At 44.6% G+C, this 25,004-nt stretch overlaps 2 protein-coding genes and 1 gene segment (V, D, J or C); 1 reads left to right on the top strand and 2 right to left on the bottom strand.

Moving 5' to 3' along the window:
- Positions 1-328: 328 nt before the first annotated feature.
- LOC130489933 (vomeronasal type-2 receptor 26-like) lies at positions 329-8,634 on the bottom strand. The gene is made up of 4 exons (XM_056863719.1): positions 7,864-8,634; positions 4,555-4,782; positions 2,661-2,787; positions 329-1,230 (listed from the first exon to the last, which is right to left on the bottom strand). Exons 1-4 carry the CDS (start codon positions 8,632-8,634, stop codon positions 329-331), a joined length of 2,028 nt encoding a protein of 675 aa, XP_056719697.1.
- A 5,890-nt stretch (positions 8,635-14,524) lies between these two features.
- On the top strand, positions 14,525-15,115 carry LOC130489932 (immunoglobulin heavy variable 2-5-like). The segment is given in 2 exon segments: positions 14,525-14,570; positions 14,691-15,115. Coding segments are annotated over 2 exon segments (471 nt in total).
- Positions 15,116-16,849: 1,734 nt separating this feature from the next.
- Positions 16,850-22,598, bottom strand: LOC130489931 (vomeronasal type-2 receptor 26-like). Its single transcript, XM_056863718.1, has 5 exons — positions 22,314-22,598; positions 21,086-21,949; positions 19,612-19,839; positions 18,887-19,013; positions 16,850-17,751 (listed from the first exon to the last, which is right to left on the bottom strand). The coding sequence occupies exons 1-5, from the start codon at positions 22,596-22,598 to the stop codon at positions 16,850-16,852; spliced, it is 2,406 nt and encodes an 801-aa protein (XP_056719696.1).
- Positions 22,599-25,004: the final 2,406 nt, after the last annotated feature.

Below are 25,004 nucleotides of genomic sequence, written 5' to 3'. Positions count from 1 at the left end.
CTCACAAATTAAAAGAAGAAAGGCACACAAATAGAAAGAGTTTAAAACTCCATCCCTTAATAGGAACAGAGACGAAGCAGGTAACACAGAGTTGACTGAATTTTTCAAGTTTGTCACTGGGACTAAAACAAATTGCCAAGGAGTGAACAATCATGGGTTTTAAACAACAATCTTCATTTACATGACTGTTATATATTTATTGCACTTGCTTTGGACATAAGAGTGAAATACATTTTATATGTGGCCAAAAATACTACTAAAATAGGTCCACTCTCCTCATCCTGGAAACACCACACAAGAAATGCCCAGTCTAAGACAACGGAAGTCTTTAACTCTTTCTCCTAATTAGTTGTTCCTTCTTGTTCAACTCCGGCTTCAGAATAATAATGTAACATTTGGGTGAAAAGATACAACCCAGCAACGCAGCACTGGAGGCCAAGATCGAGAAGATCTCCACAGCCACCATGTATTTCCCTTTGGTACTTAAATAGGTTGGAATAAAAGACAGCCAAACACTGCAAAATATCAGCATGCTGAAAGTGATGAACTTGGCTTCATTAAAACTGTCTGGCAGCTTCCTAGCAAAAAAAGCCACAGTCAAGCTTATGAGGGACAGAAGTCCCATGTAGCCCAGAACAATGTAAAACATGATGGTCGACTCTTCATTACATTCTGCAATGATCTCTGTCATCAAGGAATGTGTGTCAAAATCTGGGAAAGGAGGAGAGGTTCCTAGCCATACCATACAAATGGTTGTTTGAATGAGGGAGCAGGAAAGGGCAGTGGAGGTAGTCAGCCTTTTTCCCACCCACTTCCTCATGCTGGACCCAGGCTTGGTGGCCATGAAAGCTACAACTACAGTGACCGTTTTGGCCAAGACACAAGAAACAGCCATTGAGAAAACAATTCCGAAAGCAGATTGGCGGAGGAAGCAGGTCACCTTCTTAGGTTTCCCAAGAAACAACAAGGAGCAGAGGAAGCAGAACAGGAGTGCAATGAGGAGAAAGTTGGTGATATCTCGGTTGTTGGCTTTGACTATGGGAGTTTCTCTATGCTTAATAAAAGTTCCCAGTACTAAGACTGTGGCTATGGAAAAAGATACAGCAACTGAAGATAAACCGATCCCTAACGGTTCTTCATACGATAGGAAGGTTATCATTTTGGGGATACAGTGATCAAGTTCCTTGCTTGGATACTGATCTTCTGGACATTCGATACACTCATCCATGTCTGGAAAGAAAATGAAAAGCTATCAGAGTGCTGTGTTGTATGAAATTTTGACTTTAATTACCTAGGTCATGGTTTCATGTTGGAGAACTCTCTGCAATATTATTTGTTCAAAATGTTAGGTGTGCTTCAGTGTGTGTTGATGGTCATAAAATGCTATTTCCCCCCTCTTGGTGGATTATCCTGTACCAGTAGTTTGCTGAGTTTAAAGCATTCTAACCTTGTTCTTGATTCATTTTTACTGAATCATAAAGCGTAGTCTTCTGAGTTTTCATTGTACTAATGATGAAAAGGTGACAGTGAAATTAATAAAGTGATGTGCAGGGTGCCAGCACACACAGAACTCTGCATGCATTGATTGGTTCATGGCATTTCATGCAGGTTTTTTTCAGAGGCTTTCCAAAGGGCATTTTCAAGCCTAGGGGTGTACAAATCTGTCCATTTGGGCTTCTTTTTTGGTTTCTTTAATGTGCAAGTAATCCTACTTTATCCCTTTTAACCCAAGAATGGTACAGACTAGAGGCATACCAATGAGTCATATGAACACTATGGAATATTACAGCTTGATGAACATGTGAAACTGCTTTATACTGAATCAGACCATTGGCCCGTCAAGGTCTGTATTGTCTGCTTAGACAGGAAGCAGCTCTCCATAGTCTCAGGTAGAGGTCTTCCATATAACCTATTATCTGATACTTTTTTTAAAACTGGAGGCACTCGGGAATGAACCTGGGACCTTCTGCATGCCAGGCACGTGTTCTCCCTAGGGCTGTTGAAAAAAAAATTCGGTAAAGTTCGGCTTCGGCAAAATTTGGCCCTTTTAAATTCAGGCCGTGCCAAAGTCTGAACTCCTCCGCTTCGGATCCGTGAAATTCGGCGCGAGATCCGGACTTTGGGGGAAAATTCAGGGGGGAAGAGCCCCCCATGCGCCTTCAGGGAAGCCCCGTGAAGGCACGGGGGAGGGGCTCTTTAAACAGATCTGCACCTAACAGCTGTTAGGCTCAGATCTGTTTCCCCCCCCCATGCGCCTTCACGGGGCTTCCCTGAAGGTGCACGGCGGAGGGGAACAGATCTGCGCCTAACAGCTGTTAGGCGCAGATCTGTTTAAAGGGCTCCCCGCGTGCCTTCAGGGAAGCCCCATGAAGGCGCGCGGGGGGGGGGAGCCTGACAGTTATGCTGCTGAGCCGAACCCCGCATTTGCCTAATTTATTTCCCGAACACCCCGAAGTCGGGGAATTCGGCTCCCCTGTTTCCCGCCTTTTAAAAATTTGGTTCGTCCCAAACCAGAAACCAGCGAATTGGGGGAAATTCAGCGGTTTTTTGGTTCGGAACGAACCGAATCGACAGCCCTAGTTCTCCCACTGAACCAGTCTCTTCCAATCACCTGAATGGATGACCATCTGAATCAATCCTGAATACTGGAAATCACCTACCTTTCTGATTTGAAATCTTCCCTTCGGGACATGGGATGCAATCATAGCAGCAAAATTTCTCCCCTTCCTTCTTTTTCTTCTGATAACCTGGGTGACAATAGTCATTGCATAACGAAAGGGGCTGAACCTATCCAAAAACATAGAATGAAAATACATTAAGCAACAGTTGAAATGGAGTAATAAAAATGTTATTCTTCCACCAATCTGGTACATGACTGGTGCATGATTTGTACATTTCTAGTTCTGTAGATAATATTTTCACAGGCCATCTCAGTTATGGCAAGATGGGAGAAAGAAAAACGTGGGGTGTAGTGATAAAAACAAAACAAAAATAGGAATGCCTTTAAGTATCTGGGAGGTGGTAGAGCCCTTCACTAACCAGGGGCTGAAAAGACTGCTAAAGAAAGACAGAGGAACCAAAATATTTGTGTTGATTTTCACTGAGGAAATGTTGGGTAGATACCAATGCAGGAGCCACTGCTTCCATGAAGCATGTTGGAAGAACTGTGTCAAATAGATGTGACAAGAGATGAAGTTCTAAATGATGGATGAAAGTGCCATCAAGTCATGGACAAGTTACGGTGATCCCATAGGGTTTTCAAGGAAAGAGACAGAGCTGTTTGCCATTCCCTGCCTCTGCATAGTAACCCTGGACTTCCTTGGTGGCCTCCCCTCCAAGTACTATCTAAGATCCACCCTGCTTAGCTTCCCAGATCTTGTGACATTAGGCTAGTCTGGGCCATCCAGGTCATGGTGAAGTTCTGGGGGGAATAGACAAATTAAAAACTAACCATCTGATTTGGTTGGCCTACAGCTGAGGATTCTTAAGCAATTCACATGTGAAATTATTGATCTCCTAACAAAAATATATGGCTTGTTACTAAAACAGGACTCTCTTCTAGAGGACTGAAGGGCAGCAAATGTAATGTCCATGGTGAAAACCAAGATATAATTTTAAAAGGTTATTTTATATTGAGTAGGCAGTCATGTGAATAATGAGGTCCAATGTAAGTGCACAGTGATGCACATTGGGTCAAAACTTCCCAAATTCACACATACCATGATTGGGTCTGAACTGGATATGACCAACCGGGAAAGCGTTCTCGAGGTTGTGGTAGACAGCTCAATGAAAATGTGAAGGTGACTGATGGGTCAGCAGTTCATAGAATAGAATCATAGAATCATAGAGTTGGAAGGGACCACCAGCGTAATCTAGTCCAACCCCCTGCACAATGCATGAAATTCACAACTACCTCCCCCATACACCCCCAGTGACCCCTACTCCATGCCCAAAAGATGGCCAAGATCTGCCTAAAGTCACATACTCAGCATTGCTGACAGATGGCCATCTAGCCTCTGCTTAAAAACCTCCAGGGAAGGAGAGCTCACCACCTCCTGAGGAAGCCTGTTCCACTGAGAAACCACTCTAACTGTTAGAAAATTCTTCCTAATGTGTAGATGGAAACTCTTTTGATTTAATTTCAACTTGTTGGTTCTGTCCAACCTTCGTGGGCAACAGTTCAAAAGACACATTCTATGCTAGGGATGATTAGGTTAGTTTATTCTGGCCAGTTGCAGCCCATAAGGTTTTTTTTCTCCCCGGTCTGGCTGGCTCACAACACAAAGCAATGAAATTTAATGAAGTCAAGAAAAAAAATATTTCACATGGTCTGACATATCTGGAACTCATAATGTTTCAGATGCAGAAAATGGGGAAATTCATCAGTTTAATGGCACTTATCTCTTTAATGTCTTAATACGCAAGTGACTCTGACTTTACTATAGAACATGAGTCACCACAAATGAGTCAAGAAAAGCAGTAAACTTCTGCCCACATCCAAATCACTCAACTATAGCATCAAATGGCCTCCTGAGAATACCCCAGAATCCATACCATGTTAAAAGTACTTGGCCACACAATTCTGTCTTCAAAAATGCTGACATCTTTTCCTTCAAGACCACTGGGATTTATTTTTCCAATTTTCACCATATAAAAGGATCTGTTTGGAAACGTGACCAAGTTCATTATGTCAAATGTATTCCTCATCTCCCTGTTATCATTAAAATGCATTGTTTCGCCAGCAGAGTTGTTAAATGTAATACCTTGAAGAAATGGGTGAAGCTATTTGAAAGAGGGGGGGAAAGAGTTGATAATACCACGTCAGACTTATGTTGAGATTCCCCATTTATACATGATGGTAGAAGTCTGAAAATTTGCAGCTTACCATGCTTTAGGGCTGTCAATTCGGTTCAGTCCGAACTGAAAATCAACCGAATTTCCCCTGATTCGTTGCTTTTCTGTTCGGACGGATCCGAACTCAAAACTGGCGGGCAACCGGGGGGGGGCCGAATTCAGCAAGTTCGGGAGTTCGCGAATAAATTCGGCCAATTCGGCCGTCAGTAAGCAGCATAACCGTCAGTAAGCAGCATTCTCCTCCCCCGGCCAATCGGTGGGCAAGCTGGGTCTTCTTCTGGCCAATCAGTCAGGATTGAGTACTGGAGGAATCAGCTGATGTGCGGCCCGGCCAGGGAGAGAGAGAGAGAGAGCGAAATCCTCGTGTGTGTGTGTGGGGTGCTTGTGCACATTCGCTCCTTTCTGTGGCTGCAGGGGGCGCATTTTTTTGGGGTGCACACACAAAACTTTCACTGGAACTTCAGATGAAGCTTCTTAAGGTACCCCCCAAGTTTTGTAAACATTGGGTCAGGGGGTCCCGAGATATGGGCTCCCCCCCTTTTTCTTTCCATGGCTGCAGGGGGCGCATTTTTGGGGGTACAAATCCCAAACTTTGAGCGGAGTTTCAGACCAGTGTTCTTAAGATACCCCCCAAGTTTTGTAAACATTGGGTCAGGGGGTCTCGAGATATGGGCTCTCCCCCTTTTCCCTCCCCCCTTTTCCATTTATGTGGCTGCAGGGGGCGCTTTTTTGGGGATATAGCCCCCAAACTTTTAGCATAGCTTCAGTGAATTATTCTTAAGATACTACCCAAGTTTTGTAAAGATGGGTTCAGTGGGGGCAGAAATATCGCCTCCCCCCCTTTTCTCTTTCCATGGTTGCAGGGGGCGCATTTTTGGGGGTGCAGACACAAAACTTTCACTGGAACTTTAGATTAAGCTTCTTAAGGAACCCCCCAAGTTTTGTGAACATTGGGTCAGGGGGTCCCGAGATATGGGCTTTCCCTTTTCCCTTTTCCCCTATTGGGATGAATGGGGCAGCCGATCCGATCCTGTGTGCATCTCCTCTCCAGAGCAAAACGTTCCGTGCCTAATTGGAATCATCTTGGATTACAGCCCGTCCTGATGGAACAGAAGACAGCCACAGTAAGACCCCTTTGGGGGCTTTAATCTATAATTTTTCTCCTGTGTATGTGTGTGTGTGGGGGGGAAAGCAGAGTCTGTGTGTGTGTGGGGAGGGAGCAGTTTCTGTGGGTGGGGGGGAAGCCAAAGGGGGCTTTCGTCGGTTCTGCCTGGGGTGTGTGTTCCCCCTCAAGTCTCTCGCTCCCTGGTTTGAGGGGGGAGGTTTCAGTTGTGTGTTGCAAAGGTGTTGTTTAACAAGGTTGTGTTTGCAGTTGTTTTGCTAATTTCTCCGCTGTTGTCAGGCTGGGAGCTTTGTGCATGGGCGGCAAGCTCTGCTGAGAGATGCACAACATTAAGGGTGGGGGGGACCCCTTTCAGGGCCCATATCTCAGCCCCCCCTGACCCAATCTTTACAAAACTTGGGGAGTCTTTCAATAAACGTCCTTTGAAGCTCTGCCAAAAGTTTGGGACCTCTAAGCCCAAAAATGCCCCCCCCAGAGCCGCGGAAAGGCGCGGTTGTGTTTTTAATGGCTTTATTCGGCCGAATTTGTTTCCGAACTTTGAATTCCCGCCGAATTGAACGGATCCGAAGTGGGGGAGTTCGGACTTCGGCACGTACCGAACCCACAAGGGCCAAATTCGGCCGAATCCGAACTGTACCGAATTTTTTTTTTTTGACAGCCCTACCATGCTTTTCAGATTCTGATTATTAGGAAATGAATGATGGGTTAGATGATCCATCCAGCCTTTTCACTCACTCTTACCCAATTCTCTTCCTTACTTCAGCCCTGATCCCAAACAGTTTTCGTCCGTTCAGACATGCTGGTGGTCAAAGAGGACCCTTACTTCCTTTCTCCCCAGCAGAAAAGATGGTTGGATCCAACCTAATGTCTGTACAACATTTCACCGGTCATTCCCAATGGAGAAAAAAGCTGGATATTTAATGTATTTATTCAATTGGATTTCTAGGCTGGTCTTAGAATCATAGAGTTGGAAGGGACCACCGGGGTCATCTAGTCCAACCCCCAGCTCAATGCAGGAAATTCACAACTACCTCCCCCCTATACCCCCAGTGACCCCTACTCCATGCCCAGAAGATGGCCAAGATGCCCTCCCTCTCATGATCTGCCTAAGGTCACAGAATCAGCATTGCTGACAGATGGCCATCTAGCCTCTGCTTAAAAACCTCCAGGGAAGGAGTGCTTACTACCTCCCGAGGAAGCCTGTTCCACTGAGGAACCACTCTAACTATTAGAAAATTCCTGACTAGGTTGGGCTCAGAGCAGCTTACAGCATCTGAACAATTTAAACCATCTTAGCATTTCAATAAAATTATTGACAATAATCCAATAAAACTGGTGCCTTTAGACACCGCAGCAATACAACACAAATGTAACAATACTACTAATAAAACTATAACAGAAAGCATGAACAGAGGCAGGGAGGAGGAGGAGGGGAGGCCAGCCCAATGGAAATTGTCACTTTCCTCAATGGTAAGCCTAAGGCAGGGCCCAGGGGCTGTTTAAGGCCCGCAAAATCATTTGGTCTGACTCTTCGTGGGTCCTGGCACATCTCTAGCTCAGAAGGATCTAAGATGGTGATCCACCCCTCCCGTGGACAGGAATAGCCTCTATTCAAGGCACATGTGAGTTTGTTTCTCCAAGAAAAGGAACATTTCCCCCCCCCCCTTGCAAAAGAGTCGTTAGCTATGGAGCTGCTAGGACTGCCCAAGAAAGTAATTTTTAAGTTGATAATTTTGTATGGCCCGTGAATGATGTTATAAATATCCAAATGGCCCTTGGCGGAAAAACAGGTTCCCCACCCCTGGCCTAGGGAAACAGCTCATTTTTTTATCCCCTTCTGCTATTCTATATGTGGCAATCAAGATATTTCACTGTGATACCATTACCTGCCAAGGCTGGAGATCTCGAAGTTCATCACTGGATCTAGAGGAGTATATGGCATGCAAAGCATGTGCCACAGCATAGACTGCATTGTAGATGCTATAGCTATGACCGGTCATGTGCATTTCAAAAAGAGTCGCAGGAAGGCTCTCTAGCTTCTCTTCCCCTGTACATGCTCCATCAGTCGTAGGCTCCTGGGGATTTAGACATATGCAGTCAAATGCTTGCTCCCAGAAGGTCTTGAGAAAATCATTGTCATGTGCCTGGTAAAGTTTTATGTCTTGAAGAAATTTATGAAACCCTAGAAGCTTGTTTGAGTGGATAGCAAAGGAAAGGGCTCCATGGAAATATTGGTAGCTCCAAATTCTATGAAAGCCTGTTAATGCAAAATCGATCTGGGCTGTCATAATCCATACCTTTTGAAAGGAAGCATTTTCTTCATATTCCCAACTGCCTCCACACAAAATAGTGATCAATATTATTAGGGTCCGTGATTCCCCATAGAGAATATATGTATGGACTCTTCTATCTGTAAAAGGCAGGTATATATGTAATTCCAAGTTATTAATGTCTTCTAAACTACTCCAGTAGTCATGGCTTGGAATTCTATGCATAAAGGCCAAACACATTCCATTTTGGGAAAGCAGTGGCTCTAGCACCTTCATGAAATGTTCGCCACCATCATCATCCACTGCAAACAGCCCGATCCAGGTCCATTGGAAATTCTGAAGCAACTGGATAATTCCCATGTATTGCTTGGCTTCATTCAGAACCATGCGGTAAAAAGAAGGGAACTCTGTTGAACTGCTCACTTCCAAAGCAAACGATCCATACGTGAGCTAAAAGAACATAAGAACAAAAGAAAAGCCATTCTGGATCAGACCAAGGTCCATCAAATCCAGCAGTCTGTTCACACAGTGGCCAACCAGGTGCCTCTACGAAGCCCATATGTGGTTGCTAGCTCATGCTGAGCCTAGGTTACTATAATCTGTAAAATCTTCCATTTATACCACCTACCTGTGGTATCTTGTAAGGACGTAAGATGTCTGCGATATAGAAGGAGATCGGAGCACTCATTCCACCGATGATGGCTATTAGGTTTTTGTGGGTGCCACAGTCATAGTTTGGAAAAAATCTCTCAAAACTAAACAGCAGGCCCAAAGTAGTATAACTGGTCACCCTCATGTCATTGTAGCTATCATAGATGTGGAATCCAAGGGAGACATTGGGCAAGATCCTGGGGTTCTCATTGATCTCATTTATGGCAAACACCATGGCCAGGAGGTGTTGGTAGAACTTTGTCAGCATACTTAAAAAAAAATGTTACATTTATATGCTAGAATGTTGGTCCTTTATATCTCTGATCTAATTACTGCAGCAAAAGGATATACTTCCATGAGTTATTGTTCAGTGTGAGCTAACAGACACCTTCTTCTTCTTCAGCTACAGTCGACAGTGCTTCAGAACACCACCATTTGTGTTCTTCATAGAACGTTGACACACTGTCTGATATGTTCCTGCTGTCCCATTCACAGTCACTATTTTATTGGACCTGCTCCTGCTAAACTGTCTGTGTTTTCACTGTTCGTAATTTCACTGTTGCTAGTTTCAGACTCTGAAAAGATGGTTCTAACATGAAGAAGAAGAGCTGGTTTTTATAACCCACTTTTCTCTACTATGAGGAGTCTCAAAGCAGGTTACAATTCTCTCCCCCCCACACACACACACATACACACAAATGCGCACACACAACAGGCACCTTGTGAGGCAAGTGGGGCTGAGAGAATTCTGAGAGAACTGGGACTGGCCCAAGGTCACCCAGCAGGCTTCATGTGGAGGAGTGGGGAATCAAACCCGCTTCTCCAGATCAGAGTCCACCATCCAAACCACCGCTCTTTACCACTACACCACGCTGGCTCTCCTGCCACCTCTGCCTGTGCCCTTCCCTGCCCATTCACCTACATGTGCTCCACCATCCATGCTCCCAGCTCCCCAGTGTTGATGGGAAAGTACTGTACATGCAGGTGGCTCAGAATGGCCACAACACTAGTAGCGGCATGTACCAGCCAGTGCTGTTGAGGGAGATGGAGGTGGCTACGAGCACAGGCAGCAGGCATGCTTGTGAGCAGGGCAGTAGGGGGGAGCATTCAGATGGGTGGGTGTAAATGGAAGTGTGAGGGGGGCTCGTGGTGGGCAGAAGGGGACCCCTGAGCACTGCCTGCTGGGGCTTCCAAAACCTAGAATTGGTGCTGCTCTGTATCATCGTTTGAAGTAGAAATCACTGGCCGAAAACCATAGAATAAGATATAATAAATATTACGAGCTGACAGAAAATACAGACAAAATAAAGAACATTAGTCCCTTACTTTGGAAATTCAGAAGGGTACTGAGAAGGAGACTTATGGAAAGAAAAGCCATATAAATGATAAATGAACTGCGAAGCAATCCCACCAATGAGAAAATCCCCTGACTGGTACCATTCATGGGGATTGGGAAGATGATCCTTCGGAGTAGTATCTATGTTGTCTGCAATAGGAAGTAGGCACAGCAACAAGAGCAGTGCCCCCAGCATCCTGGCAACAGCCAGACTCTCCTGTGTTCATCTAGGGCATCAGCATGACTTAAAGGGCGAATCTTGGACTGCAGCAGAATCTGCCAATACACTTTCAGAAAAGGAAATTTCTGGGTCTTTCGAAAAGCATATGGGGGCTACAGGTGCATATCCGCAACCGAAGGCTGAAACTGCAAACAGACCAAACTGCAAACTTCTGCCTGTTCCCTTCTCCCAAGAACAGAGGGTTTTAAATATCTATATAACCATTTCATCTTTTGCTTGCTGATTGTTTTTGATTTCCTTCTGAAAATCCAGTGGAGCTTGGACCGCGTGAACAAATCATAGTGATTTGCATCACCCCGTGGGAACATAATAACTTCTGCAGTTTGGGCTCAGAGCCGTACCACTGATGGCAAACATGTTTTTATTTTCCCTAGATTTGACTAGAAATCTCCTTTATGGGCCAATAAGCAGGAGGCCAACACCAAATCTCACAAGGAATAAAAGCTAGAGCCTTATGTGAAGCCCTGAGTTTGACTGGGGACAGGACATAGAATGCTTCCTTGAATTGCATCCCAATTCTAAACAAGTTTATTTCACTGAGAAGAAGAAGAAGAAGAAGAAGAAGAAGAAGAAGAAGAAGAAGAAGAAGAAGAAGAAGAAGAGGAGGAGGAGGAGGAGGAGGAGGAGGAGGAGGAGGAGGAGGAGTTGGTTTTTATATGCCGACTTTCTCTACCACTTAAGGGAGACTCAAACTGGCTCATAATCACCTTCCCTTCCCCTCCCGACAACAGACACCCTATGAGGAGGGTGAGGCTGAGAGAGTGTGTCTTGCCCAAGGTCACCCAGCTGGCTTCGTGTGTAGGAGTAGGGAAACAAATCCAGTTCACCATATCAGCCTCTGCTGCTCATGTGGAGGAGTGGGGAATCACACCCGGTTCTCCAGATCAGACTCCACCGCTCCAAACCACCGCTCCTAACCACTACACCATGCTGGCTCCTTAGAGGTTGGTAGGGAGTGCAGCAGACTACAGGGAGAAGAGGCAGTGGGAAAGGTCCCTTCCCTACAGATGCAGATCTGTCTACTACACATAGGACCCACCCCTAACCTTTCAAGCACATGTGATTAAGCTGCAGCTATATTTATTTAAGAAGTCACACTAGGGTTGCCAGCCTTCAGGTAGTAGCTGGAGATCTCCTGCTATTACAACTGATCTCCAGCCAATAGAGATTAGTTCACCTGGAGGAAATGACCGCTTGGGCAATTGGACTCTATGGCCCTGAAGTCCCTCCCCTCCCCAAACCCCACCCTCATCAGGCTTCGCCCCAAAAACCTCCCACCTGTGGCCAAGAGGGACCTGGCAACCCTAAGTCATGTCCAGCTTTCCCACAGTTCTTGAATGTGGCTAACAATATCATCACTAAAAGGAAGACTTCTTCCCAGTCCAGGTTATCAATGGTGGAAAATTAAAGTGTGCTGTAAATTTGTGAAATTCCATTATGAAGTTCCATCTCATGGGGTTTTCAAGGCAAGAGATGATCAGAGGTGGTTTGCCATTGCCATCCTCTGCATAGCAGTCCCTGTCTTCCTTGGTGGTCTCCAATCCAAGTGAGGACCCTGCTTAGCTTCTTAGATCTGATGAAATTGGGTGTACATCTGGCTACTTTCCTCCATTTTATCCTCACAACAACCCGGTGAGGTAGACTATACTGAGAATGTGTGACAGGCCCAAGATCACCCAGTGAGCTTGCTCGGCAGAGTGGGGATTTGAACCTGGGTCTCCAAGATTCTAGTCTATCACTCTAACCACTACACCACACTGGCTCTTACTAGAGATGTTTTGTGCATTCTCCTCCAAAAAATTTCTCCCTAGATTTTGGGATTCCAAATTGTTTCCAGTTTTATTAAGATTTTTTTCTTTCTTTCCATTGTATGCAAGGAAATAAGCCTCAACTCACTAAAGTTCATATTGCAGTAAATATTGGTCACGGTGGGTAGCTGTGTTAGTCTGTCTGTATCAATAGAAAAGAGCAAGAGTCCAGTAGCATACCCTTCCAGAAATTGTGTTAGTCTTTAAGGTACTACTGGACTCTTGCTCTTTCTACTGCTGCAGTAAATCTTGTTAGCCTTTATGGTGCCACCAAACTTCAACAACTTTACAAAGTCCAAGGGCCATATGAGTGTGGAATAGGGTTGCCAGGTCTCTATTTGTAACCGGAGGGAGGTTTTGGGGGCAGAGCCTGAGGAGGGCAGGGTTTGGGGAGGGGAGGGACTTCAATGCCACAGTCCAATGGCCAAAGCGGCCATTTTTTCCAGGGGAACTGATCTCTATCTGCTGGAGATCAGTTGTAAGAGCAGGAGATCTCCAGCTAGTACCTGGAGGCTGGCAACCCTCGTGTGGAAGAAAAGGAGAGAAGACAAAACTTGACCAATCTGATGAGCATTGTTATCCATCCATCCCAGGATGGGGTTATGCATGCATCTGTTCCACAGGGATTCTGAGGTGTCATTTAAGCAGAGTTCATGGATCTCTCCCAATTCTCGCCACGCACAACTGTACAAGTATCTATTCCTAAAGACAGGCCAGATAATGCTCCTCCTTTTTTTCCCCAGAAGGGGGCAGCAGTTCTCTAAAGAATGGCCATGATGGAGAGATAATAAACAGAATATCTGAGCCAGCTGACTTGTGGCTTTCCCTGCAAGGTTGGTCAATTCCTTTGTCATCTGTTGTGTGCGAAGGGCCATTAAGTCGCAGCTGACAAGGCGACCACACCAAAGGGCTTTCAAGGCAAGTGAGAAGCAGAGGTGGTTTGCCTTCTTCGGCAGATCCTTCCCTGGTGGCCTCCTTTCCAACTACTGACCCTCCTTAGCTTCTGAAATGTGATGAGATTGAGCTATACCGTGCCATCTTCCCTCCCCTGTAATTTGTCTGACTTCTACTATTGTACCAGTCCTGTGAGGGTATCCCTGCCCAAAGACATTGCTGTAGTTTTCTGTTAAAAGCTGAGAGCCCTGTACACTGTTCTGAGCTCCGAAGTGCAAGGGTATGACTAAAATGTGCTAGATATAGAGCAGGGGTGGGGAACGTCAGGCCCGGGAGCCATTTAAAGCACGCAAAATCATTGATCTGGCCCTTCGTGGGTCCTGGCAGATCTCTAGCTCAGAAGGATCTAAGACTGGTGATCCGCCCCCTCCCACGGACAGGAATAGCCTCTATTCAAGGCAGATGTGAGTTTGTTTTGCTGAGAAAAGGAACCTTTTCCCCCCTTGCAGAAGAGTTGTTAGCTATGGAGCTGCTAGGGCCACCCAATAAATTGTGTTAACCCTTTCCCACCCGGACAGTGGCAAAACGTATTCCCTCTATACTACAAGAGGGCTGGGGGCGGAAATGGAGACAATAGAGGAGTTAAAGGGGGCAGGGCCAGAATGCGTGGGGTGGGGTGAGTTCTTAGCCAGTGTGTCCTCATTTCATCCCTGCAGGAGGATGTAGCAGGACTCAGCTGTAGAATTCGGCCCCGACCAACCCTCTTGGAAATCCATGGTGTGTGTGTGGGGGGGGGGGATCCCAGATCATAAGTTTTTAAAAGGCAAATTACTCACAAGCAGGTGAAGACTGTTTTGATCCTTTATCTTTTTAAAGGGAAAATAGGATTTTAAACATATTTAAAATCCCATTTTTCCCCTATCAATTACAAAAAGCAGCACAGGAAACCCAGCTTCAGTAAACAAAACTGAGTGGAAAGGATGGCAGAATGAAATGCCCTTGGCACATGTAGTTTATTTTGGGAGATATGTGATGCCTTTCTCTGCCACAGGAGAACTGCTTGTATGATATGGAAATTGATTGGCTGGAGGCTTTCTTCCTCTGAAATACAAGAGCCTCATTCCGTGATTGGCTCCTGGTTCATGAATATTTCACAAGAATGCCACCTTTCATGGAAATAGTCCCAGAATATCAATTTACATCAAGATTGGATATGCAAATTGCCTTCACCCAGCCTCCTCTTATCCATGGCATTTTATGTTCCTAACTTCAAACAAAGCGTGACTTGGAGACCAGCACCATTCATTCTCCCTCTTTTGCCCATCTGTCTTCTTTTCAGAAGGGACCATGCACTCTGTCCTCCTGGCCTTGGTTCTGTTCGCTGTCCCACCCTGTAAGTGCCTCTTCAAGGAAACCATCTCATTCATCCTGGTTTCCCTTTTGGGACTTCAAAGATCGAGGTCTTCATCTTCTTCTTCTTTTTGTAACAGACATTTCCCCTCTTCCTTTCTAGGTGTCCAGTCTTCAGTGACCTTGAGCCAGCCTGGGTCAGCACAGCTGAGGCCATCGGAGACCCTCCGGCTCACCTGCTCCGTTTCGGGATTCTCCATCTCTGCTAGCGGGAATGCAGTGAGCTGGGTCCGTCAGCCCCCAGGGAAAGGTTTGGAGTATCTGTGCCTCGTGTATTGGGATGATGACAAGCGCTATTCGGACTCCCTGAGGAATCGCCTCACCATCTCCAGAGATACTTCCAAGAATGAGGTTTATCTGGAGATGAGAGCCATGCAGGCAGGAGACACTGGCACTTATTACTGTGCCAGAAGAGAGCACAGCGTACAAAAGCAACAGGGGACCCGTACAAAAAGCAGCTGTATGGTGACTCAGCACATCCTGAAGCAGAGTGCTATGAGCTTGTGTCTCACTAGGAGTTCATGTTGACTTGGACCCAGCGAATGCAGCCTGATCACCCTTTCTAACCATCATTTGCGGCGGCCACCTGAATCTCTACAAACAGAGAGAGAAAGTGCGGCTATGCTGGCTGTGCTTGGCTGGAAGCCGGCATGGTGTAGTGGTTAAGAGCGGTGGTTTGGAGTGAGGGATTCTGATCTGGAGAACTGGGTTTGATTCCCCACTCCTCCACATGAGCAGCAGAGGCTAATCTGGGGAACTGGATTTGTTTCCCCACTCCTCCACATGAAGCCAGCCAGGTGAACTTGGGCTAGTCACACTCTCTCAGCCCCACCTACCTCACAGTGTGTCAGTTGTGGGAGGGGAAGGGAAAGGTGATTGTAAGCTGGTATGATTCTCCCTTAAGTGGTAGAAAGAGTTGGCATATAAAAACCAATGCCTCCTCCTCCTCCTCCTCCTCCTCCTCCTCCTCCTCCTCCTCCTCCTCCTCTTCTTCTTCTTCTTCTTCTTCTTCTTCTTCTTCTTCTTCTTCTTCTTCTTCTTGATCTGGCCTTGCATGGAATGCCCCTTTGTCACTCACCACCCCTTTGAATTCAGTCTTCTTGGTTGTAACCACAACATTCTCCCCATCCCTAAAAATTCAATCGCTACCTCCACCTCTTTGCTTGAATGTTGGGATCACATTTCTATCCTACCCTCCTAGCAGCTCAGGGCAGCCAGCATGGACTGATCTTTTTCTTCTTCTTTATTATCATGACAACCATTTAGGGAAGGATAAGGCTGGTCATACATGCATGTATATCCTTTTACGGTGACATGTAAGAGTGCCCCATCACACTTCAGATAAATAAATAGAACCAACAGTGCATCACCTACAATCTTTTTAGTGGACAATTTCATTACAAGCTGACAAGAAAATAACCGAGAGGCATACAGGTATATGCTAATAGGTCTCTAAGGGGCAACAGTGTGTTGTTCACAAAATTATCTAACAAAACCTATGGCTGATTTGGAACTAGCCCTCCCCCCATTTCTAGTGGCCACACCACACTGTGCCTCTACATCACTTCTGGAGAAAACCCAGATGTGAGGTAGGGCAGCTCTAGGAAATGCCGGCAATTCCTAGAGCTACCCTAAAACTCTTCTGGGTTTTCTCCAGAAATGACGTTGTGACGTAGCTGATGTCATCAACCCACTACCATTTTTTCTCCTCCAACCTTCTCACCAGTTGCCATGTGGATTGACTGGGGAAAATTGACACAACATTTCCATTCATCACTCACGCAATGATGTCAAGGCACATATTTATGGGGAAGGAAAATACCTTCCTACTCTCACTCACTGAAAAGAGTTTATCACTATAAATTACCATGGCTGGGGAAATCACTGAAAATCATTGATAATCAGGAAACCATGATTTTACTATATTTTTATTCCTATGAATTCACAGCATCCTGGTTTTGTGCCCGTGGACATGTAAATGAAATATAATAGCCTGATACAAGAAATGAACCACGTGATTTTTCTTTCTTACTTTATTCCTCTGACCTACAGGTCATGAGTAGTATCAATCAATCCCAACTAGGAATAAGAGGAAGAAAGGAAGAATTCAAGCCAGAGAGGACAGGCTATACTAAGTTAGAGAAGATGACCTGTCACAGGCAGTCCCAGCTCTCATGACCTGAGCAAGGAAAATAGACAACATTTAAGACCCTCATGGTCTTTCTGTGAGAACAAATACATATCATCTGAATCTTAGTCAATTTAATTCTTCCTTCTTGTTAGCAGATCCTTGTTATTCAACTGAGGCCTCAACAAAATAATGTACACTTTTGGAGAGAAGATAAAAGCCAATAAGCCAGCGCTGGAGGCCAAGATAGCGAAGATCTCCACGGCCACCATGGATTTCCCTTTAGTGCTCAGGTAGGTTGGAACAAAAGACACCCAGACACTGCAAAACACAAGCATGCTGAAGGTGATGTGCTTGGATTCGTTAAAAGTATCTGGCAACCTCCTGGCTAGGAAAGCCACAGTCATACTGGTGATGGATAGAAGTCCCATGTACCCCAGGACGATATAAAACATAATGGCAGACCCTTCATTACATACTACTACAATCTCTTCAGTCAATGACTGTGTGTCAACATCTGGGAAAGGTGGGGAGGTTCCTAGCCAGACCATACAAATGGCCACTTGAATAAAGGAACAGGAAAGAACAATGGAGTTAGTCAGTCGTTTCCCCACCCATTTCCTCATGTTAGACCCTGGTTTGGTGGCCATGAAAGCTACCACCACTGTGATAGTTTTGGCCAAGACACAAGAAACTGCCACTGAGAAAATTATGCCAAAAGCAGGTTGTCGAAAGAAGCAGGTCCCCTCATTTGGTTTCCCAAGAAACAGCAAAGAACAGAGGAAGCAGAGCAGAAGAGAGATCAGAAGAGTGTAGGTGATAGCCTGGTTGTTGGCTTTGACTATAGGGGTATCTTTGTGCTTCATGAAAACTCCCAGCACTAACAGTGTCGTCACAGAGAAAGAAGCGGTAACCGAAGCCAAACTAATACCTAAACATCCTTCAAAAGGCAGGAAGATTATAAATCTAGGGATGCATTCAGTTTGGTCCTTGCTTGGATATTGATCTTCTGGGCATCTGATGCAGTCATCCATGTCTGGTGGGGAAAATGAAAAGCAGCCATCCTAGTAACAATTCATGACTGTATTAAGGTTATCATGTCTGTCTTTGGTAAGTGAGCAACATTGGAGTTCTCTTTCATGCCAACTATGGGAATGTTCTTCATGCTGATTCTGTGGCTCTGTTCAAGGAGAAGGTTATGTAGCCCTGTTCACACATTACAGTGAACTGATATACATCCTGCATGTGCGTTCATACACTACTTTTGAGAAAGAGGCAACATGCCTACACTTTTAAAAATAAAACTGGGGACGAATACCTACATAAATGTGTGGCAGAAAATCACATACTCAACTGTGCCCTTATTAAGTATAACACAATCATTATTCTACATATGTACAAACAGAAATCAATTGTATACTATATCCAGATTGTGCTGACCTGCAAACCCCCAGGCTAGCCTGATCTCATCAGATCTCAGCAGGGTCAGCCCTGGTTAGTATCTAGTTGGGAGACCTCCAAGGAATACCTTGGGGCATGATGTGGAGGCAGGCAAAGGCAAACCCCCTCTCAACAGACTCTGTGGATTCACCATAAGTCAGCTGTGACTTGATGGCACACCAAAAAATACCCAGATTATATGAACATTCACTATAGCATGTGCACATGGCTTATGTTGCTGCTAATTACATATATATTTGTTATTGGTCAGCAATTTGTAATGATACTTATCTTATTTCTTATACTGTCAACATTATACACAGTGTGTAGCCGTGTTTGTCTGCAGTAGTAGAAAACATCAAGAGTCCAGTAGCACCTTAAAGACTTAACAAAAATATTTTCTGGCAGGGTATGAGCTTTCGTGAGCCACAGCTCACTTCTTCATTATACAGTATATTTTATCTTTACCTGATGCGAGAGGCTGTTGGCACCCTTGGGAAGGGCCATTGTTGGCAGAATGGATCTGTGTGACCTAACACTATGTGTGATCTAAAAGCTGTGATGAACAACAGCTATAAAACGATCTCTTTCTCCATGTCAAAAGTCTTCAAACTCTTGGCAGGTCATCCAACCTACTGATTTACGAAGTGGTTACATGTAAAATCTTATTAAGGAAATTTTAATCTCAATTAACCATGAATACTGGGAAACCAGTAGACTATATTATGCACCTTTCTGGTTTGAAATCTTCCCTTCTGGGCAGGCAACACAATGGTAGCAGCAAAATTTCTCTCCTTCCTTCTTCTTCTTGTGATAGCCAGGGTGACAGTAGTCATTACACACAGAAAGGGGTGGCACCTATTCAAGAAAATGAAGGGAGTTTAGGAAAGGAATGATTGACATCCCTCCAGTTCAGCTCAATTTCTGATCTGTGGTTGTAATCAAAGAGCATCAGAATAAATAAATAATGCATCTGTATGAATCTGTATGTATTTCCTTGATTGCAACCTTCCTTGCAGTTTTTGATTACCCCCTTTTTTTCTGGTGCAATCTCCTCCTCTGATAGGTAAAAGGCACATTGTTACAAGAAAAAATATATTATTTAGTTGAGACTTACTACTTAGATGTCTCTGTATGTTTTCAGTGTCTGCCCATGAACCTTGTAGTCACTTCAAAATAGTAACCCCTGCTCCATGCCCAGAAGATGGCCAAGATGCCCTCCCTCTCATGATCTGCCTAAGGTCATAGAATCAGCATTTCTGACCTTAGGCAGATCATGAGAGGGTGGGCATATTGGCCATCTTCTGGCCATGGAGTATGTATCAGTATGTAATATCTCTGTGTGTTGTTTTCAAATGTTGAAAGAAACAGAAATGTATGACCATTTGCCACATCTCATTTTAATTTTTCAGTGCAGTTGGTGGTTCTTCTTTTCATCAGGTTATCTGTAGCATACCTGGCTAAAAGCTGTCTGCCACACAAACAGATCTTCATGAATGTTGAACTGTTTTCCTTCAGGAACATTAGGATCCACCCTTCCAACCTTTACTCTCACAAAGGACTTATTTGGCAACGTCACCAGGTTCATTATATCAAATCCAGCCCCGATTTCCTTGTTACCATTAAAGGACACTGTTTCTCCTGCTGAGTTGTTAAATGAAATATCCTGAAGAAATGAGTGGAGCTACATGAGAGAGGAAAAGAAACAAAAGTTGTTTCCAGGTGAGGATCCTTTTCCTGGAAAGGCCTCACAGCTGGAAAAGAGAACCCTAACTGTAACCGCACAACACATTTTATGTTTCCTCTACATGTTGCAAATAAGCAGGAGAGGGTGCTTTGCTTTGCACAAGGGGATAAAGGAGGGAAGGTAGCAGATTCAGGGCAGCTTCCTGAGGCAGGTTGAGGCCGTAGTCTTAGGTAGTTGAGTTCCAGGAGATAGGAAGGGGGGAAATCAGATGGCAGACCTCTTCTTCACCTCGTTCCCCTTCCACCTGCAATTTTGAATGCACTGAAGAGGTGCACATGTGTGTTATGAGTATATTTAATAATGGAATGTGCTTTTTCAAACAAACAAAAACTTTTCACTTTCGATCTGAGTGAAGGAAACTGTGACCTCACATGGGGTAGAGGGACCAGTAAAGTCAGTGGGAAAATTTACAATAGGCAACTGCCTTAGAGGGCCCACTCTCCCTGAGGTAGCACTTCAGCCCTGGGAACTGCTTGTGGCTCACCTTCAGCCAAGTATGTTCCAGGGAAACGAGGAAACAGTAGGCCCACTCCAGTCTGAACCTCAGTTTTATTGGGTAGAACTAATGCCAATTTGGTTTTCTTCCTTCACTTGGCCCTATTGGGCCCTCCATCACATGACAGAGGCAGAGGGAAGGGGGCACGACGATGCCATTTTCTGTGGTCATTTTAGGTTCCCAGTCCACCTTGCCAATTCCCTCATGCTTCTCCTACCAGATGAAGAGTATTTTGGCAGGTTCATAGTGAACATGCTGGTGCTAAAATTGCCTTAGAAAATTTGCCACAGATAACCTCATAACAAGGGAGATACATAAGACAAAGACTGGCTTGATGGTCTTATTGGCTTGAACAACGGCTTGCCAGTGACATAATTTGGATTTTGCAAAATAAATTTAGTGAAATAACAATGTTATGATCTGAGAAAAAGACTAGGGTGCAACCAATGGTATCTTAAGGACTTCCTGTTGGGATTCTGAAACACCATTGAAGACTGAAAATATTCAGCTCACCCTTTCTTCAGCATCCATGTACAGGAGGAAATGTGAATACCCAAAACTTTGTCAATAAAAAAAATTCATAAAGCCCCCTTTCCCCAGTAACGGATATAGGGCAAAGTTGGGGGTTGTCTCACTTAGAACTAACATGCTCATGGAAATAAAGACATTTCATTGTGGAGGTATTACCTGCCAAGGATGGACTTCTTGAAGGTCAATGCTTTTTCCTTCATCTATTGTTCTGCGGTTAGGTCTAGATGTGGACATGACATTCAGAGCATGTGCGACAGCATAGACGGCGTTATAGATACTGTAGCTGTGGCCGGTCATTTGCATTTCAAAAACAGGCCCAGGAAGGCTCTCCAGCCTCTCCTCCCCAGAACATGCATCCATCATCTCTAGTGACTCTTTAAAACTGGAAAATGTACAGTCAAAGGCTTGTTCCCAGAAGTCCACGAGGAAATCGTCTTCTTTTTTCCTAACAGGTTTTATGAAACGAAGAAATTTCTGGAAGTCAAGAACCTCATGGGAGTGAACGCTAAAGGAAATGGCCCCATGGAAGAGGTTGAAATCCCAGGACCTTTGAATCCCAGATAATGCGAAATCAACTTGGGCTGTCAAAATCCATACCTTTGCAAGCAGGTCATTTCCCCCATACGTTAGACCTCCTAGAAAGATCTTATTGTTCAATGAGATCATGGTCATAGACCCTCCATAGAGAATAAATGCCTTTGCTCTGCTGTCTGTGAAAGATTGATGGATGTTTGAGAGTAAAGCGCTGACATCGCCCAAGTTATCCCATTGGCCTTGGTGTGGGATTCTTCCAGTGGAGGCCAAACAGATTCCATTCTGGGCGAGCAAGGGCTCCAGGGTCTTCAAAAAACGTAGCCCACTCTCGTCATCCCCAGTAAGAAGCCCAACCCACCTCCATCCAAACTGGATAAGCAACTGTATAATCCCTGTATTCTGATGGGCTTCACTTGGAACCATGTGATAAAAGGTAGGAAATGTTGCCGAATCCTGTTCCTCAGGGGCAAAGGAGCCATATGTGAGCTTTAAAAATGTACAGATGTTGCAATTAGGAGGTATATTTTGTGGGGTTTGTGTGTGTGTATGTGTGCAATGAAAATTTGCTGACAAAAGTGTTAACATCCAGTGCTCTTGTTGCTACGTATTGTCAAGTTGTGATTAAGTTTCCTGGAAAGGGACAGTGGAAAGATATATGCTAAAAATCCCTACATGATATCATAATGTCTTCCCTTCTTTTCCCGTAGAAAGCAACTCCTCTTTGCAATTTGTTCTTTAAACTTCAGGCAAGAGGGCTCTCCCCCCTAACAACCTTTACTCTCTCTCATCTGAACCACCAAGTAATTCCCAAAATTTGACCACCCACCAGTTGTCTGTGCACAGCTCCTACCTGTGGAATTTTGTAGAGTCCCAAGATGTCTGCCATATGGAAGGAGACATCAGCCTCGAGTCCTCCAGTGACAGCCATTACATTTGTCTGAGTACCACATTTGTAATTTGGGAAGAATCTGTGTGAATGGAAGAGCAGGTCTATAGTGGTACGATAGGTCATCTTCGAATCATAGTAGCTATCGTAGATGTGGAACCCAAGAGTGACATTGGGCAAAATCTTGGGATTCTCATTGATCTCATTTACAGCAAATGCCAAGGCCAGAGCATGCTGATAGAACTTCATCACCGTTCTGTAAATATAGTTAGGACATCATTCTGTGTGTTATTTTCTTTTCTCTCTGTATTCAGAGTACATTGATCTACCCATTAAATTGAGTTCTTCAGATATATAATAATTGACTCTCTGGCCCATAGTAGCTTACACCACAATGTATTTTTCAGTTTGTCATTGGTCATACGTTTAGCCTAACCTACATCACTGGATTATTGTGAGGATAAAATGGAAGAGGCTAGAAAGCTACTTTGGGTTCCCACTGGGAAGAAAGGCAGGATATACATGAAGAAAAAAAACAAATAAATATAAATTATTGGTTCTACTGTGCTGGGAAAGCATCTACACATAAGAAGATCTGAACTTGATCAGACCTGTGGTCTGTAACTATGTGCTGTCAAATCACAACCGACTGTGGTGGCCCCGGCAAGGAGCTTTCAAGGCAAGTGAGAAACAGAGTTGGTTTGCCATCACCTTCCTCTGCAGAGTCTTCCTTGGTAAGCTCCAATCCAAGTACCAACCCTACTTAACTCCGAAGATCTGACAAGATCAGGCTTCCCTCCATGTACTGCGAGCAGAGCAGAATTTATTTACAGCATTTAAAGAACTGTCTTCAGGAGAGGATGAAAGTGATTGTTAAGAAGCATTTCTGGGGGTTGCCATACAGGTTCTTTAAAAAAATATTGGGACAGACATTTCTATAAACAATTATGAGGGTTCATGAGCTGGAAAATGTGAGGAAATACTTACTGTGGAACCCCAAATAGGTCTAAGGAAGAAGGGTGTGTGTCAAAAAGAAACGAGTGAACTTCATATACAATCTGGGAAGTCATCCCACCCACAAGGAGCTCCCCTGGCTGGAACCATTTGTGTGGAACAGGGACAGCTTCATTCCTAAGGCACTTGATGGCATGTCCTTCAGATAGGATGTCAAGTGACAGAAAGAGACACGCCATCCAAAGAGCAAAGTCTCTCTCTTGTGCCGGCCTCGTCCAATGTGTAACAGGGTATCTTGAATGGTACCTGGAAACAACAATATTCTTCTGAAAGAGAAACATATCGACCTTGTATTGGTTAGTTTCCCATTGCAAACGGGAAGCAAGCAGCAACCTTCCAAGAACCCTCTTCCGACTCTCGATGGAAAAGGAGGGTTTATTTTGTAACCACGTTCAGTCTTGCTTACTGAATGCTTTCTGGTACCGTATTAGAGCTTTCGTCAGATGAAGAAATTGTTGTGATGTGACTAATTGCAGGGGGAGATAATAACTTTGAACTATTTTGGACCTTTAATGTCACCAGTGGTAACAGACCTTTTTTCCCCCCAGATCTCACCACAGGTCTCCTGAGTTCTGTACTAGGAAAAAAGTGGAATGATATGATGCCACCCTGTCTCCAGACCTAGAAACTAGGGACTTAAATTTCACACCCTGCAAATTACTTTTTTAAAATACCTTTCTCAAAAAAAAAAAGTTGGGGCTTTGGGGATCACTTTGTCTCCTTGGCTTCATAGAGGGCAATTGATTCCTTGGAGGGCTCCCATCCAAATTCTGACCAGGGTTGACCCTGCTTAGTTTCTGAGATCTGACGAGATCAGGCTAGGCTGGGCTATCCAACTCATAGATTTTTCCCCTCATTTCACACAGCCAGGCCTTGAAACTCTTCTACATTCTCACAAGGGGGCAGAAGTGCTCTAAAGAATGCAAAACATCAGTGGCCCTGAGAGAAGGGAAAGAAAACGGTTTTCCAAGTATGCTGGGTTGTGGTTTCAACTGTGAGGTGATCATTTCTTCTGCCAAGTGTCAAGAAACTACCATTGCACCAATCTTTCAACAGCTTGACTTCCCCAGGGGACTTTGCCACAATTTTCTCTTAAAAGCTGTGAACCATGTATACACTGTTCTAAGCTCTGTGGAGGAAGAGCATGATAAAAATAGTGTCCCTTCCTCCAGTTTCCAACATGTCATGTGAACTGGATTGTTTAGGATGCTTAAAATGTTTATATATTCATTCATTAAGTCATTTCCCACTGTCTCTGAGATCAATCCATAACTCATGGTAGGGTGGAAAGAAGATCCAACACATCCTACCTGGGTCATTGTGTTGCAAGCCGATAGAGGCAAGAAACAGAAAATCTGGAATTCAGAAAAGGAGGATTGCAGTTAATATGTCACCACTTTTTAGGTCACCGATGGAAAAGGCCCATGGCTTGGATCCAACCAGCTTGTTCACTGCCAAAAAGGGGAGGGAGAATAAAATAGATCATTGGCCACCAAAGGCTGTGCTAGGGGTCATGGAACCAACATAGAGGTAGTTTCTTTAGGTGTTGCTTCCTACCTCACAAAAGACAAGGCAAGCTCAGCTTTCTTAAGGCAAGAATCCAGGAAAATAGCACAATAATAGGACCGTAATTTCTGAAGG

This window comes from Euleptes europaea, chromosome 18 (assembly GCF_029931775.1).
Source record: "Euleptes europaea isolate rEulEur1 chromosome 18, rEulEur1.hap1, whole genome shotgun sequence".
Classification (NCBI taxonomy): Eukaryota; Metazoa; Chordata; class Lepidosauria; order Squamata; family Sphaerodactylidae; genus Euleptes; species Euleptes europaea.
This window is presented reverse-complemented; position numbering and strand designations above follow the sequence as displayed.

Bases quoted from the DNA above. Each gene is read 5' to 3' on its own strand.
- LOC130489931 (XM_056863718.1), bottom strand. From the start codon at position 22,598: ATGAAGTTCTATCAGCATGCTCTGGCCTTGGCATTTGCTGTAAATGAG. The intron at 21,950-22,313 runs GTAGGAGCTGTG...ACATTTTTAAAG, and splicing joins GACTCTACAAAATTCCACAG to CTCACATATGGCTCCTTTGC. The intron at 19,014-19,611 runs GTATGCTACAGA...TTTCTTGAATAG, and splicing joins GGCAGACAGCTTTTAGCCAG to GTGCCACCCCTTTCTGTGTG.
- LOC130489933 (XM_056863719.1), bottom strand. From the start codon at position 8,634: ATGGTTCTGAATGAAGCCAAGCAATACATGGGAATTATCCAGTTGCTT. The intron at 2,788-4,554 runs GTATGGATTCTG...GTTTTTGGATAG, and splicing joins GGCCAAGTACTTTTAACATG to GTTCAGCCCCTTTCGTTATG. The intron at 1,231-2,660 runs GTAGGTGATTTC...TTTTCTTTCCAG, and splicing joins GAAGATTTCAAATCAGAAAG to ACATGGATGAGTGTATCGAA.